Source organism: Micromys minutus (genome assembly GCF_963924665.1).
Source record: "Micromys minutus genome assembly, chromosome: 13".
Lineage (NCBI taxonomy): Eukaryota > Metazoa > Chordata > Mammalia > Rodentia > Muridae > Micromys > Micromys minutus.
The window spans coordinates 57608374-57624490 of NC_137982.1; the positions used below are offsets into that span (position 1 = coordinate 57608374).

Below are 16117 nucleotides of genomic sequence, written 5' to 3' on the forward strand. Positions count from 1 at the left end.
TGTCACACTATGGTGTGCTCACAAAAAGGGGATTATAATGTCTTATATTATAATTATATGTAATTATAATTATATATATAATTATAATTATAGTCTGAAAGATCCAAGAAGCAGCTGAAAGAGCCAGATACGGATCTCTGCACCCAACCAATCGACAGAAGCTTCGGATCCTTGTGGGTGAATTAGAGAAAAGCTGGAAGAAGCTGAGGAAGGACGACCCTAAAAAAGACCAGAAGTTTCAACTAACCTGGACCCGTGAGATCTCTCAGACACTGAGCCACAAACCAGGCAGCATACACCAGCTGATATGAGACCCCAACACATATCCAACAGAGGGCTTCCAGGTCTGTTCTCAGTGAGAGAAGTTGAACCTAACCCTGGAGAGACTGGAGGTCTTAGGGCGTGTGCGCTCTGGTAGGGCGGGGTGGTGTGCAGAAGTCCTCATGGCGTCAGGGATGGGGGAGAATGTATAGAATGGGAAATAGTCAAGGAATGGAATGGGAGAGGGATAATGTCTGGACTTGAAAAACTGATTAAATTAAAAAGAGAAAGGAAAATAAATAAACATTTATTTAAAAAAGTAAAGTATTCATGGAAATTTTCAATAAGAAGAAGATATATCTTTAATGCTTGCCAGGAATTAACATTCAAAACCAACTTGGATTCTCATTCATCTGAAGGTCCCTTGTTTATCACATAATTTCTTGAGTGCATTTTTCACATCCTTGTTTCTGAAGCTGTAAATAATTGGATTCAACATAGGAAACACAACAGTGTAAAACAGAGCAACTACCTTATCAGTGTCTGGGGAATAGCTGGTGGCAGGACGCAAGTACATAAACAACAGTGTTCCATAGAACAAGGTGACAGCTATGAGATGAGAAGCACAGGTGGAGAACGTTTTGCTCTTGCCTCCTGAGGACTTGATGCTCAAAACAGTAATGAGGATGCAGAAGTAAGAAATAAGGATGACCATGAAAGTGCTGGTCTGGATTGTGCCACATAAAGCAAAGAGCAAAAGCTCATTAATATGAGTGTCTGCACATGATAGAGCAAGGAGAGGTGGGATGTCACAAAAAAAGTGGTTAACAATATTGGACCCACAGTATGGAAGCATAAATGTGAGGGACACATGCACCAGTGAGGTCAAACTTCCACTAAAATAAGCCAAAACAACAAGGCTGAAACAGACCCTTCGAGACACCAGTGTAGAATAAAGCAGTGGGTTGCAAATGGCTGCATAGCGGTCATATGCCATTGCAGCCAGAATAAGGCACTCTGCATCTGCAAAGCATGCAAAGAAAAACATCTGTGTAGCACATCCATAGAACGAGATGCTCTTCTTGGAGGCTAAGAAGTCTACCAGCATTTTAGGTGCAATGGCTGTAGAATAGCTGATATCTAAGAAAGACAGATTGCTAAGAAAGTAGTACATGGGGGTTTGAAGGCTTAAGTCAATATTGACTAGGATTATTAAGCCTATATTTCCCACCAAAGTTAATGTGTAAACTATGAGAAACACGAAAAACAGCATGAATCTTAATGGCTGATAATCTGTGATTCCAATAAATATAAACTCTGTTGGCTTTGTAGAGTTTGTGTACTGCATGTTCTTGGGCTTCTTGCTTTTCTCATTAGCAGTTGATGATATCCAACAATGTAAAGTTCTTTGGGTGGTGGATGAACCAAGGTCCTTGTTTTCTCTTCTAAGGATGTAAGAAGAATTTTTAAATATGGTATATATAATCTTAAATAGAATAGCCTACATTATTTCATTTATGCATCATCATTTCCTCATTAATAATAATCATACCTACTTCATGTGAGAGTTATAAGTTTGGGCTAAAATTAAAACAAGTGCATTTTGAACTCTAAAATTTATCAGAAGCCTTCGTATATTCATAAAATATTCTGTTAGAATTTTATAAAATAAGCTACATTCATCAAAACTTGTCTATTTATTTTTATTGGAAACAATAGAACAAGTAAATAGGCAAGAAATATTAATAATTGTACAAATGTCACTACATGAAACTAAGGTATATTCATTATAAAATCAGCCATGTAAAAATAAGCAATACTACATAGGGTAGCTTTACCTTGTTTGAATTGTAATTATTTCTCTTCTTAGGAATTAGAGCTGGGGTACAGTTTCATACAACACCCTTTGACCCATAGTAACTGATAATAATGATGGTTCTGATAAAACAATGAGTAACTTGTATAAATTATGAAGTATGGAGAGTAGACAGTTTGTTTTCATGTCTCACTTCATTTATATTTCTTGATTGTCATGTGTGACATTAGAGAACTTGTGTTTTACAGTTAGACTGAAACAAAGGACATGATTAATTTATCCAAGTTCACTTGTCTTCTTTCTCTACTGCAATGCTTTTGATCTTGGATAGCTTTATACTGCTGATGACATTTTAGGTTGGATTATAAGACAAAAAATGATTAGCTATAGTTGTATAAGCTTAGGAATGATCTAATCCATATTTGTAAATTTTTAAATGAAGTATCTGAGTAATTTGAAAACAGCCACAAGAAATATGTTCTCTAATTATTTTAACTGTTACTACTCTATCCCCTCTTTCAGCAACATAAGTGAATATATGGAAGCGCTTTCATTATACATAATATGGTTGTATTACTCTGCTCCTTCATAACCATTGTGTCTGCCAGGACCACAGTGAAATGCCAAATTCTTCTATATGTATGTATAACAAATGCAGAACAATTGGCCACAAAAGATTGGGACATGGGGAATGGACACATGCAGATCTCAATAAAAGGGATTCTTATTATCTGTTAAATATTTAGCAAAAAGTTCCAATAAATTTTAAAGAATTAAGGAACTCCTGTTCAATAAATAAAATTAAGGGGATATTCTGCCATCGGTTGTTAATTTTCTAAAGTGTGAAAAGTCTGCTGTTTTCTCTCAGTAGTATGTTAATAATGATGGTTCAGTGGTTTTGTTTGTCATAGGTGAGGCTAGTTTAGGTACATTACATTGTCTGTTGCTGTTGTATACTACTTGTCCTCTTAGAACACATTATGTCTGGCTTTCATATGGAATCAATAAAGACATATTATCTAAAGCAGAAGCAGCAGCTTTGTAACATTTACATAACTAATTTCTTGGTTCATCAAGAATTAAAACACTTACCTCAGCACCATCTAAGACTTTCAACAGTGGAACCTATTTTCTTTCGGAGACAATATTTCTCCCCAGGTTTTGAAAATAAGTCCTGTTGGAGATCAATATTTATCTTGCAGTCCATGACAATTGGGACATTATTCTGGAGTAATTGCCATCCCTGTGGAAAACTGTGTAGGCAATTGTTCTTTAAAAAAAATAATAAATTAAAAATAAATAAATAAAGGGCCACTCTCTAAAAGGCTTGATGAAAAAATTTATGTTGGTGAAAAAATTTAATCAGAAAAAGACGCTTGAGCACAAGTAGCAGCAGTGAAAAATCTCAGGCACAGCAAACAGAATCTACTGATTAAAACTTCTTTTATGTCACTTCCATTTCTGTAGATATTAGGCTTTGATTTAGAAGTAGATGATGTAACCAACACCTGTCTAATTAGACCTGTTTAAGACAAGGGATACTATGCCTATTACTAACCAAATACATACTGCTAGTGCAGGCATAGTCACTAGGTGAGAATCTCCAACCTCTACATTATTAAACCAGCATAATCCTTATAACAATTTATAGATACCAATCCTTATATGCATAGATAAGCACAGACTTTATTCTTAATCAAATAATTTTTTCTTTGCCACAGATATATAAAACTAAACTAAAATACAACATATATTAACATCGACCTGTGGGGTACAGTCCCAAGAATATATCAGTATTTCCTCACTCATCTGAGGCACTAGGAGAATTGCCTAAAATAGGACACAAGGAGTATGGAACTCATAGGATTGAGGGTTTTGCTGTGATATTGTGTCTAAGATGCTAACAGGAGTGATTCACATAAAGTTTTATTAACCTGTCCTCTCAAATATGAACTGCACAAGTATGGTCCAAACAAATATGCCAAACAAGTCTGAGATAGTTTCAAGCTTACACAAAGGACTGAGTAATGGTAACTGAATCTAGAGATAGTGGCAAAATGGTGTATGGGAAGGTTGGTGAAAGGAAAGGTAAAATGAAATGATGCAATTGTATTATAATCTCAAAAATAAAAATAAGTTTTGGTGGGCAGGAGTGTGTCTCTCCTTTCTCCTTTTACTTATTTGAGATTGGTCCATTTAGGAAAAAAGCAAGCAAAAGACCAAATAAACAAACAAACAACAAAACAAAACAAAACAAATCTAATAGGCACACTAGTTGTAGTATATAGTATTCTGGCTTTGAGCTTACATTATCAAACTTGACTGGTCAGCCAGCACGCCAACCTTACTAGGAGTAGAAAGGCTTGTGAAAAAATGTTGCTAAGCCTTTCTCTTAGGCCAGGTTAGTTAAGATGAGGAATGCATCTCTGCTATCTTTCTACACCTTCTTTTCCATATCTATGCCTGTCAGGTATTTCGGAATGGACTAATGAGTCAGTATGATTTTCTGGGATTGTAGTTTTGGTTTGTTATTTAAGTGACTAGAAAGTAATTAATTCGAAACTGAGATGCTAGTATAATAACTGACAATAGAGAGAGCCATTATTAAAAATCTATTTTATTATCTTGAGTTAAGGGAATTTGAACATTTTGTTGTATTTAACTTTGACAAACCTTTAAATTATGAGCAACAAATGTCCACTTCACCTTGTGAGGACTGTGGAAATATACACAAACAGTCTTCAGTGGATGGTGGTGAATCATAATTGTTAGCTTTTTTAAACAATTATAGCAGTCCTTCCCAATAGCTTAAACAGTATGGCTAATTTTTAAATCCTCTAAATTCTGACAGTGACATATAACTTACTAACACTAAAAAACCGTAAAATAGATAAAATAGAAAATGCAGAAAGTTCAATGTCTCTCTGCAAGAACTCTACATTGAATAGACAAAATTGACATTATTAGGTGAAAACTAGCAATCTGTGGTTAAGGAACAAAGACTATGAACAATGAAGAACCATAAAACAGCTAAAAACATTCTACAAAAGAAAGTGTTCAGGAGATGCCGTGTCCTTTGACTTGAAGAGCTCTGAGACATACAATTTTTGAATAGTGGCCTCTCTCATGTTAACATTTTACTATGTGTGTTCAATGTAAAGACTGATAGTAAAGTAAATATAAATTTCTTTCTAATGTAAATGTAACTATTTTCAGTTTTATATGTAGTAAAGATTGATACATGTTAAAAAAATTGAGTTATACACTTCATCAATTTGAGCAGATGTCTGTTTTTTTTGGTGTTGTTTTTTGTTTTCTTTTTTACTAGATAGTTTATGTATTTATATTTTGAATGTTATCCCTTTTCCCAGTTCCCACCTCTCCCATTCCCCCCACCCGTGCTTCTATGAGAATGCTACTTCTCCCACCCACCCACTCCCTCCTCAACACTCTGGCAGTCTGTTTATAACTATTTCGTCATCAGAGGCCAGAGAATTGAGCCGGAAAGGTGACTCAGCTGATAGTCTTGTTGTGCAGCATAATGGCTTGTGTGTTATTGTAGACCTTGTACATAATACACATCTGCAATCGCAGTACATTTAGGTCAAAACAGGAAGTAGGAAAACAATTCCCTAAAATTTGAGGGCTAGCTATCTTGAAATGGGCAGTAGATTGAGAAAGTAAAAAGGATTATCCTGTATCTACAAGGTAGAGTGGGGAAAGGGATTTTTGAAAATTCCTCTGACTTCCACATATGTACCATAGTATGTGTGGTGCATATACACAACTAACCCCTCCCCCTTTCCCCCTCTCTCTCACACACACAAACACACACATACATATATATCCACACATACACAAAATAAATATTATATTGGTGAACTTCAGGTAGTTTGTAATCTGCATAGTTTGTTTTGTTGCTGTTCATTTTTCACTACCTTAATCTCTCTCTCTCTCTCTCTCTCTCTCTCTCTCTCTCTCTCTCTCTCTCTCTCTCTCACACACACACACACACACAAACACACACACACACACACACAAACCAAAAGTAAACCAAACCAAACAAGCAAACAAAACGTCCAGAATATTTGACCTTATTTGGAAGAAGCAAAATATATTTGATATTTGTTTCCACATTTGTTCATTTGAGATTTTGGGTAACACAGCAACTGTAACAAAATAGTTTCTCTATCACTGTCTGTTAAAATAATAAAATTATCCACAAGATAAGAGACCAGACTTTTAAGACAAACTGGAAATACTGGGACTATACATGATGTACCTCTATGTGTCAGTCTAGTCATCTTGGGGTAGGTGCATTATGAGATGTTCTACCAGGCAGGCTCACTGTTATCAAGTCCTCCAGTGGCTTGTGCTTTTGAATGATTGTTGCCCAGCTGTTCTGAGAAATCTAGAAACTTGAGTAAGATTGGAGCAAAACCTTTTCTCAGAAGGCTTGGCATTATATCTTATATATAGCTTACTGAATCTTCACTTATTAGACATGTCTTCTAACATAGGTTTGTAATAAGAGCTTTAAGCTTAAAGAAGGATCAGAAGTTTGTTATCCTCAAGCTACATAGTGAGTTCAATATAACTTGCTTAAAAATAATAAATAAGTAAAATGCTGTAAATTCACATAATTGTAATTGATATTGTGCAAAAGCTTCTGAGTGTAACTTATCTACCTTTCTCTGAACCATTATTTTCGTAACTATTCACATAATTGTTTATTCTACAAAATAAAATCTCATTATCATTATAATTATTCAGGGACAGACAATGCAAGCAATTGTACGATTACTTCATATTATTAAAATACACAAACCACACTAAATACGGCTCTTTTCGATCTGTGTAGGCATCATTTTAGCTTTCCTTTCCTGTCTACTAGTTTTTTGTATCAGTGCCTGAACTCTTTGATTACTTAAATAAAATAACTAGTTACCCAAAGGGTCTAATCATTGACAATCTTTTGGTTTACATTTTAAGTTGAACTCTAAGCTTATTGAAGCAAACATAACCTATAGGGTAAGTATTACAAGTGATGACATCCTGGGGGGATGGTGAACACAGAGTGAAGCTATTTGGGTGATTCTGAAACTTGTTTTACTCTAAGTTAATGAAGCCCATTGACAATTGTATAATTACCCCACCTAGGGAAAAGTATAGGCAGCTTTAGAACATTTCTTAACCATGTTATTTCCTCATGAATCTCAGGAGAAATCAGAAGTCATCACAGATACTTAATGAATCTGTATGTTTTCATTCTTTTACATATAAAAAACTCAAATAGATAATTAAGTCATTGAAATGACTGCATAAAAATATTTATACTTATTTTCCTTACTTTATATAATTCCATTTACTTACCTTATGGACACAAATAAGCTTATAAGATAAAAATTTAAAAATTTTCTAGTTTTAATAGTCCTATGTTCCTTTTCAAATTGTAAATATTTATTCAATACCAATTATTTAATATTATATGTCAATAATTGTGGTCAATAATCATAAAATGTATCTATTAAAATAAGCTTCTAAAAGTGGAAATTAATAAAAGGATAACTATAAAATATAAATTGTAAGTTAATAATATGTTCTATGAATATGATTAAGTATTTCTAAAAGGGGATTTAAGCCTCTTTCTTGTTAATGGTTTACTTTCTGCTTTAAAAATTTATAACCATAAAGAATGGAACAAATTCATACAGTGTAATCTGAGTATATGGAAGTTTGTATCAAGAACACTGATCATGTCATCTTTATATATAATTTAATCTGTAAAGAAGATTATGTGCATTACATACTGTTGAAAATAAAGTAATCGTAAAAATAATTTCAAATTTTTTTGTTTGTTTTTATGTCCCTTTTTTGTTTTCTTTTCTTTTTATTGCTCTCCTATTCTCTACTGTTGAAGAACAGTTTTCTTCCTTTCCATTTTTTTCATTTTGGAATCAAAGACTTATGTGGAGGTTTCTATAATTAGTTTATTAATTTGTATTAATAGCACCAATGTTGCAGAGTTCCTGTTCCCTCTGCTTTAGTCTGATTTTATATTTTGTATTATTTGATTTTCTTTCATAGTCCTTCATATAAGATTGTATCTCCTTGCACTTTAGATTTTATTTTTTTATTATTACTGGTGGTGAGCATTTTATCATATACTTACATTTCTGTATGTCTTACTCAGATAAATATCTAGTCAAGTCCTTTATTCACTTACAAAAGAGTTTTTATTAGAAATCTTGTTGCTATTCAGTGGTACAAATTATACAAATATATTGGTTATGTGTTAGTTCAACTTGACACCATCTACAATAATTTAAGAATAATTTATCAGTTGAGACAATACATCTACCATATTGGTCTTTGGGCAAGCCTGTAGTTCATTTTCTAAATTAGTAAATGATGTGGGAGCACAAATCACACTGTGGAAGAAGAGAAATCTAAGCATCTTTGCCTAGGGTGTACAAAAAAGCAAACTGATTAAGCATTTGACTAAGCCAGCAAACATCTTGCCTTCATGGCTTCGATTTCACTTCTGGTGTCAATATTGCTGCCCTGATGTCATTACATAATGGACTATGAAGTGCTTCTATAAGTTGAAATAAATCCTTTCATTGTCAGGTTGGTTTTAAAAATGGTGTTTAACTTAGAATAGAAATTCTATTCAGATTTAAATTTAAAAGTATTTTTCTTCCTTTTCATTTTTTTCATACTTAAGCTGTTGTTCAGAGTCTATTGAGTTTGAGAGAGTCATGTGAACTCATTTTTGCTTGTTTTATCTGAGTTTTATATTGTATCTATATTTTAAAACTCCAGAAAAAAAATCTTTACACACCAAGAAAACTTTGACTATTTCCAGGTTGCATCTTGTTTTACATGTACTTTATGCTCATTGTTACCGGTGGGATCTTTATCACACTATCAAACCTTTAAAAAAAAAAGTACTGACAAAAATGTATTGTATAATTTTATGTAAAAAATGCTTAAAATCTGTACATTTATCTTTGTTTTGTAAAATAAAGTTGTTAAAAAATAAATAAAACTCCAGGTTAATACCCTATATCCTTTACTTTAATAATATTATATCTTTTTTTAAACAACTTTATTTTACAAAACAAAGATAAATGTACAGATTTTAAACATTTTTTTTGCTTAAAATTATACATTTTTGTCAGTACTTTTTTAACATAATTTTTACATAAAACTATATGAATATATTTTTTAGTCAGTACTTGATTTTTTTCAAGGTTGATAGTATGCCTTGAAAACTTAATAGCTACATTGAGCATAAAGTACATGTAAAACAAAGTGTAACATGGAAATAGTTAAAGTTTCTTGTTTTGTAAATATTTTTTGTTTTGTTTTCTTTTCTTTGTTTCTTGGACTTCATACAGTAATAATATTATATCTTAAATGTAATTTTAAAAATTTAAAGTATCTTTATTTGAATTACATATAATATCTTATATATTTATCTACTTATAATTATTCTTTATAGAAGAGAAATAAAAGACTCCACCAAGAAAAAGAAAATTTTGTAACAGAGACTCAATAAATTGCTTTGGCTGTCTTGGATCTCTATGAACTATAGGCTAACATGGAGTCAAGCCACTTTCTTTGTGTATCTCATTTTAAAAAATACTTCTATGAGATACTTATATATTATAAAATATAACTATAATATAATGTAATGTATTATAATACTATAACACAAAAGCTAATACTTCATAATTTGATAAATTAAACCAAGAGAATGAGAGAAACGTAATAGAAAGTTCCATAATTAGAGACCCAATCATTGGCATACTTGAGATTCTCATAAAAACAGTTAATTAGAAGCAATACCATATATGAAAAAGACCTTGTGCAGACCTCGATTGTCCCTCTGAAAGCTGCTTCTGTCTCTGTGTATTCATAGTCTGGTGATCTTGATTTAGAGCCCCCTTTTTTTTTCTTTATGGCCTTCTGTTCTATAGAGTTCTCTGAGTCATGAGAAGGATTTTATCGAGATGTTCGATTTAAGACTCATTGTTCCAGATTTCTCACTCTCTCCATATTATCTGACTAGAGTTCTCTCTGTTTCTTCTCATCTAATGCAGGATGAAGCTTTTCTTACAGTGTCTGAGCAAGCCAATAATCTATGAGTAGAGCAGACACTCTTTAGGATCCAATTTATGTCTTTGTTCTTTTATCAGAACATTAGTGTTTGAGTGCTACTATGGTTCTCTTTGCTATCTCTTCTTAGTTCTTGGTTTAACGAACAAAGTCAGATATAAGTTTTCTCCCATGTAATGGATTCTAAACCTTATCAGAAATTGTCTTATTAAAAAAGGTGGGGTAAGCCAAGCCATTGCATATAAATATATTTAAGTGGATTAAAGCAAAGTGTGAGAAATGAAGAGTAGAAAGAAAAGATTAAACAAAAAAAAAAAAAATAGGATGTATAACAAAGATGTATAAATACCAATTAAGAGATACATGCATTTTGTGTTGTGAGCCTAGCCTTTAACAGCTGAGCCAACTCTCCAGCCCAAGATGGTATGACCACTCTGGAAATCAGTCTGGAGGTTCCTTAGAAAATTAGACATAGTACTACCTGAGGACCCAGCTACACCACTCCTGGCATATACCCAAAGGATGCTCAAACATATAACAAAAACACATGCTCCCTCCTGATTATAGCAACTTTCTTTGTAATAGCCAGAAGCTGGAATGAACCCAGATGTCCTTCAACAGGGAAATAGACACAAAAAATTGTACATTTACACAACAAAGTACTACTCAGCTATTAAAAACAATGACTTTATAAAATTCTTAAGCAAATGGATGGAACTAGAAAATATCATCCTTTGTGAGGTAGCACAATCACCAAAAAACACACATGGTATGTACTCACACATAAGTGGGTATTATTACTCACACAAAAGCTTGGATTACTTAAGATACAATTCACAGACCACATGAAGTTCAAGAAGTTGGAAGACGAAAGAGGGAATCCTTTAGTCCTTATCATGGACAACAAAATATCTACAGGAGGAAATACAGAAACAAAATCTGGAGTAGAGACTAAAATGAGGGCCATCTAGACTCTGGGGATTCATCCTATATACTGTCACCAAACCCAGACAATAATGTGGATGCCAAGAAGTATAGGCTGATAAGTCCTGATATAGCAGGATCCTGAGAGTCTCTGACAGAACCTGAGAAATACAGAGTCTAATGCTCTCAATCAACCATTGGACTGAGAATGGGGTCCTAATTGGAAGAATCAGAAAAGAAAAAAAAAATTAAGGTGCCGAATGTGTTTGCAACTCCACAGGAAGAACAACTATATCATTCAACCAGATCTCCCCAGAACTCCCAAAGAGTAAACCACATGTCAAAAAGTACACAGGAAGGGACACAAGGCTCTAGAAACATATGTAGCAGAGGATGTCCTTATCAGAGAGTTCCTTGGCCTTGTGAGGGCTCAGTTCACAAGTGTAGGGGAATGCCAGGGTGGGAAGTGGGAGGGAATTGGTGGGTGACAGAACACTCTCATGGAGATAGATAGAGGGAGGAGGGATGGGATGGGGAGATTCCAGAAATGAAACTGGGAAAGGGGATAATATTTGAAATGTAAGTAAAGAAAATATCCAATAAAAATTATATGTATTCATATATTTTTTTGTATACGCTCCACTCAGTACATATAAACTGCATCGAACCTTGCTTGGATCTGATTCCTTCCATTCCTCATCCCTTGGTGTCAGTCACTTATATCAAGAAATACTCTTTATCTGTAAACCTAGTGTTTACACTGGGTTATGAATCCGGTAGGTAATACTCACTCTCCATCCTGTCCTCCATTCCAATTTCTCTAGTCTCATCCTCAACCCTGGAGCACACTGCCTACAGTTTCCTTAATAGCATCTTACGTCCTGTCCCTATGGAGTCCATGGAGACTCTTGGCATATCCAGATACCTTCCTCCTGTTGCAGTAATTATTAAGGATTGAATTCCTTATCTCTTCATAGGACCCAAAATGGAATTCCTTAACTCTTTATTGGTCCCACAGTCTCATTTCGAGCATGTGGCTTCCAGTATAGAACCAACCACAAGGACTCTGCAACTTGGTCCTCAAGCCAGATTCTCTGTATGGCTCCCTTCTCTGACAATTTATTTCACCTGCTCTACTGCCTCATTCTCTGGTGGAATTATTGCACCTCTCAGCACAACATGAATCTAAGGTCCTGATAGCTTTTCATATAGGTTTATATATCAAACTCTCAATCTACAAACCCTCTACTTAATAAGATTACATCAAAAAGACAAAGATACAAACTGCCCTTCTACATGAGATATAAGACCTATAAAATCCTTAAAATGTTCATGGCTACCTATCAACAATTAAGTCCACCTGGATCCAAGTTCCTTTTCATTCCTTTGTATCAGGTGCAGGTACCTATAAACACTCTGTATTTGAAAAATATAGTGGCCATACCATTCTGGGTCCCAGGTAAGTAATTTTTTATTTCTATTTCTGTACTCACTCCAATATCACCAGCCCCAGCCCTGTAGGACCTGCTTATAATAACGTGTCCTCTAATCCAACTTTAATTCAAGGGCCACAATAGAAAATGTGGAGTAGTGTCAGATGTTCTTCCTGCTGTAAACCACCTTAGCCCTCACTTCTAACCAATATTAATTTCTTCCTCTGTTCCTTAATTTTTCATGAATTTCCATATTTATTTCCACATGGCTATGTTGGTTTATGTTCACACCAAAAGTGGGTAAGCATCCCCTTTATTCATAGTTATTTGAGGATATATCATTATCTTTGTTTTTTTTTCTAATTTTTATTGGACATTTTCTTTACTTAAATTTCAAATGTTATCCCCTTTCTTAGTTTCCCATTTGGAATTCCCCTATCTGATCCCTGCAATCACACTGTCTCTACAAGTGCTACCCCAAATATCCATCTACTCACTTCCTCCCACCTCCCTGCCCTGGCATTCTACATTGGGGCAGTGAACCGTCACAGGAGAAGAGGCTTCCTCTCTCCTTCATGTAGAATAAGGTCATGCTCTGCTACATATGAGACAATGTGTACCCTTTAGTTGGTGATTTAGTCTATGGGAGCTGTAGGAGTTTCTGATGGTTTGATATTGTAGTTCTCCCTATGGAGCTGAAAACTACTTCGGCTCCTGGATCCCCAGCTAGGGCAGTCTCTAGATGACATTACCTTCAATCTCTGCTCCAAACATTGCCTCTTTATTTTCTTCTGTGAATATTAAGGTCCCCCTCCTGAGAAGGACTGAAGCATCTACTCTTTGCTCTTCTTGAACTGCATGTGATCTGGGAATTGCATATTGGCTAATGGGATGTTTTGTTCTAATATCCACTTAACAGTGAGTGCCTGTCATGTGTGTTCACTTGTGATTGGGTTACCTCACCAGGATGCTATTTTTTTTAGTACCATTCATTTGCAGAAGAAGTTCATGAAGCCATTTTTATAGCTAGTGTAAATGTACGACATTTTCGGTATCCATTTCTTTGTTGAAGAACATATGTGTTCTTTCCAGTTTCCAGATATCATAAATAAGGCTGCTATAAACATAGTAGAGTCCTTGTTATATGTTGGAGGATATTTGGGAATATGTCCAAGAGTGTTATAGCTGCATCCCCGGGTAGTACTATGCCCAATTTTCTGAGGAACTGACAAATTGATTTTCAGAGTGATTTGACCAGCTTGCAATCCCATCAACAATGGAGGAGTTTTGGTACTTCTACACATCCTTGTCAGCATCTGCTGTCACCTGAGTTTTTGATCTTAGCCATTCTGACTGGTGTGAGTTGGAATCTCAGGGTTGTTTTGATTTGCATTTCCTTGATGACTAAGGATGTTGAATATTTCTTTAGAGGCTTTTTGGCCAGTCATCATTCTTCAGCTGAAAATTATTTGGTTAGGTCTCTCCCCCATTAGTAATAATTTTATTTGGTTCTCTGGAGTCTAACTTCTTGAGTTCTTTGTATATATTGGATATTATCTCTCTATCAAGTCTCTGAAGAAAGAAACTGGAGATTTCAAAAACATCACCCATGCTTGTGGATTGGCATGCTTAGTACAGTAAAAATTGCCATCTTGCCAAAAGCAAACTACAGATTTAATGCAATCCCCATCAAAACCCTACTTAATTCTTCACAGAGTTGGAATGAGCAATTTGCAAATTCATTTGAATAACAAAACCCACTATAATCTCAGTATTTCTCCCTTAAGACTACTAACACCCAGTTTGTAAGTGCTCATTCTTCAACCACAACTTCTTTCCCTAGTATCTCCATCATTGCTTAAGATTCTGGGCCTCTCTCCCCTAATTCTTTCATCTCTGTCTATTTGGATGACAAAATTTGGATAACTGAACATACTTGCAAAATCCCCACTTTCCATCTCTAACATCCTGTGAACTTGCCTTTATGTGGTCACAGAATCTCTGTAGCTCTTTTCTAAAACAATCCTTCTCATCTCCTGACTTGCCTTTATCACATGTTCCTATCTAATTAAGTATAGAAACAGGCAACACACTATGACCAGACTTCCACAAAAATTAAGAGAGGCCAGTGGAGACTAAGAAACTTACAAAGACAAAAAAACAGGGGGTATAAATGTAACTTTTATTTGCCTGCTGTAATTAACCTCGTGGAGGCTTACTGTTGAATATACTAAAACTTTCTAGTTTTTTCTGAACCCCTGAAAGCTGGTTCAACTCAGTTCTTCTGGCTGAAAATTTTTCTACAAGTTGATTTATTCAGTGTTCATTCCCTTAGTTTCTCATAGGTTTGCTGTTTGGCCTCAAATTAACTCTGGCAATTTCTTCTAATCTTTTGGCTCCTTCATATTCTCTGGCTTTATCTTCCTTTGCTGACCTTTACCTCAAGAACTCATGAAAAAATTTAACTCTACTGCATTGAACTGGCTGACTGAGCAGAACTGATTGAACTCACTCTCCCTGCACTGCTCTTAAAAAGTTTTACTCATTGGATGGACAGATGGCTCAGTGGTTTCAAACACTGACTGTTCTTCCAGAAGTCCTGAGTCCAATTATCAGAAACCACATGTTGGCTCACAACCATAAGTACTGGTATTAAATGTCCTCTTCTGGTGTGTCTGAAGATAGGAACTGTGAACTCACACATAACCCCAACACAAAAGAGTACACATGGAGGAACTTATGGTTTTAGCCACATATGTAGCAGAGGATGGCATTATCTGGCATCAACAGGAGGAGAAGCCTCCATAGGGGAAGTGTAGAGGAAGACCAGGGCAATGTGTTGGGAATGGGAACATATTCATAAAAGCAAGGTGAGGGGGGATTGGAAAGAAGAGAAAGAGGTTAACATTTGACATGTAAAAAAATGCCAATGTGCTGAGGTGGGAGGGGGTGGTTGGGAGAAGAAGCACCTTCATGGAGGCAATGGGAGAGGAGGGGGATGGGATTGGGGTAAGGGGAAACATCCAAAATGTAAATGTAGAGAATAACTAATGAAAGAAAAAGGAAAAAAATATAAAATATTCAATATAAAAGTTTTATTCCTGAAAGTTGGACGTATCTTACTTCTGATATTTTTGGTCAAATCTTTCAGTTAGACAACATTTTCAAACATGGTTGTTTCATTCTACAAGTTTACTTTAAACATATATACTAAGGACATGTTTAGTCCAGCAAAAGAGATCAAAGCTCTGGCATGCTTTCTTTCCAATGGGACCACCCAGACCTAGAAGGTCTTTGGATGTGATCAGATCAGCTATGCTGAGGAATTAAAATTTATGCATATAATTTTATTTATCAATCCCTAGAAAAACAATAATCCAGTCCCAGCACAAATTCAGAGTAACAGCCAATACAGTGTGACCTGAAAGCAGGTTCTGTGTGCAAAAAGACCACATGTTTCTACAAACTTCAAGAGATATTACATACCAGCATAAAATACTATTCTCAGCAAAACTTTCCAGGACAATAGCTAATGTCCCGCGCATCCATCTCGCCTGCA

General features: G+C 34.9%; 1 protein-coding gene across 1 annotated transcript; it reads right to left on the reverse strand.

Annotated features, from left to right (window-relative positions):
• Positions 1–670: 670 nt before the first annotated feature.
• OR5AS1 (olfactory receptor family 5 subfamily AS member 1) lies at positions 671–1609 on the reverse strand (the record flags this gene model as incomplete). The annotated part of the gene is made up of 1 exon (XM_080927661.1): positions 671–1609. The coding sequence occupies one exon, from the start codon at positions 1607–1609 to the stop codon at positions 671–673; it is 939 nt and encodes a 312-aa protein (XP_080783787.1).
• Between the last annotated feature and the right edge of the window lie 14508 nt (positions 1610–16117).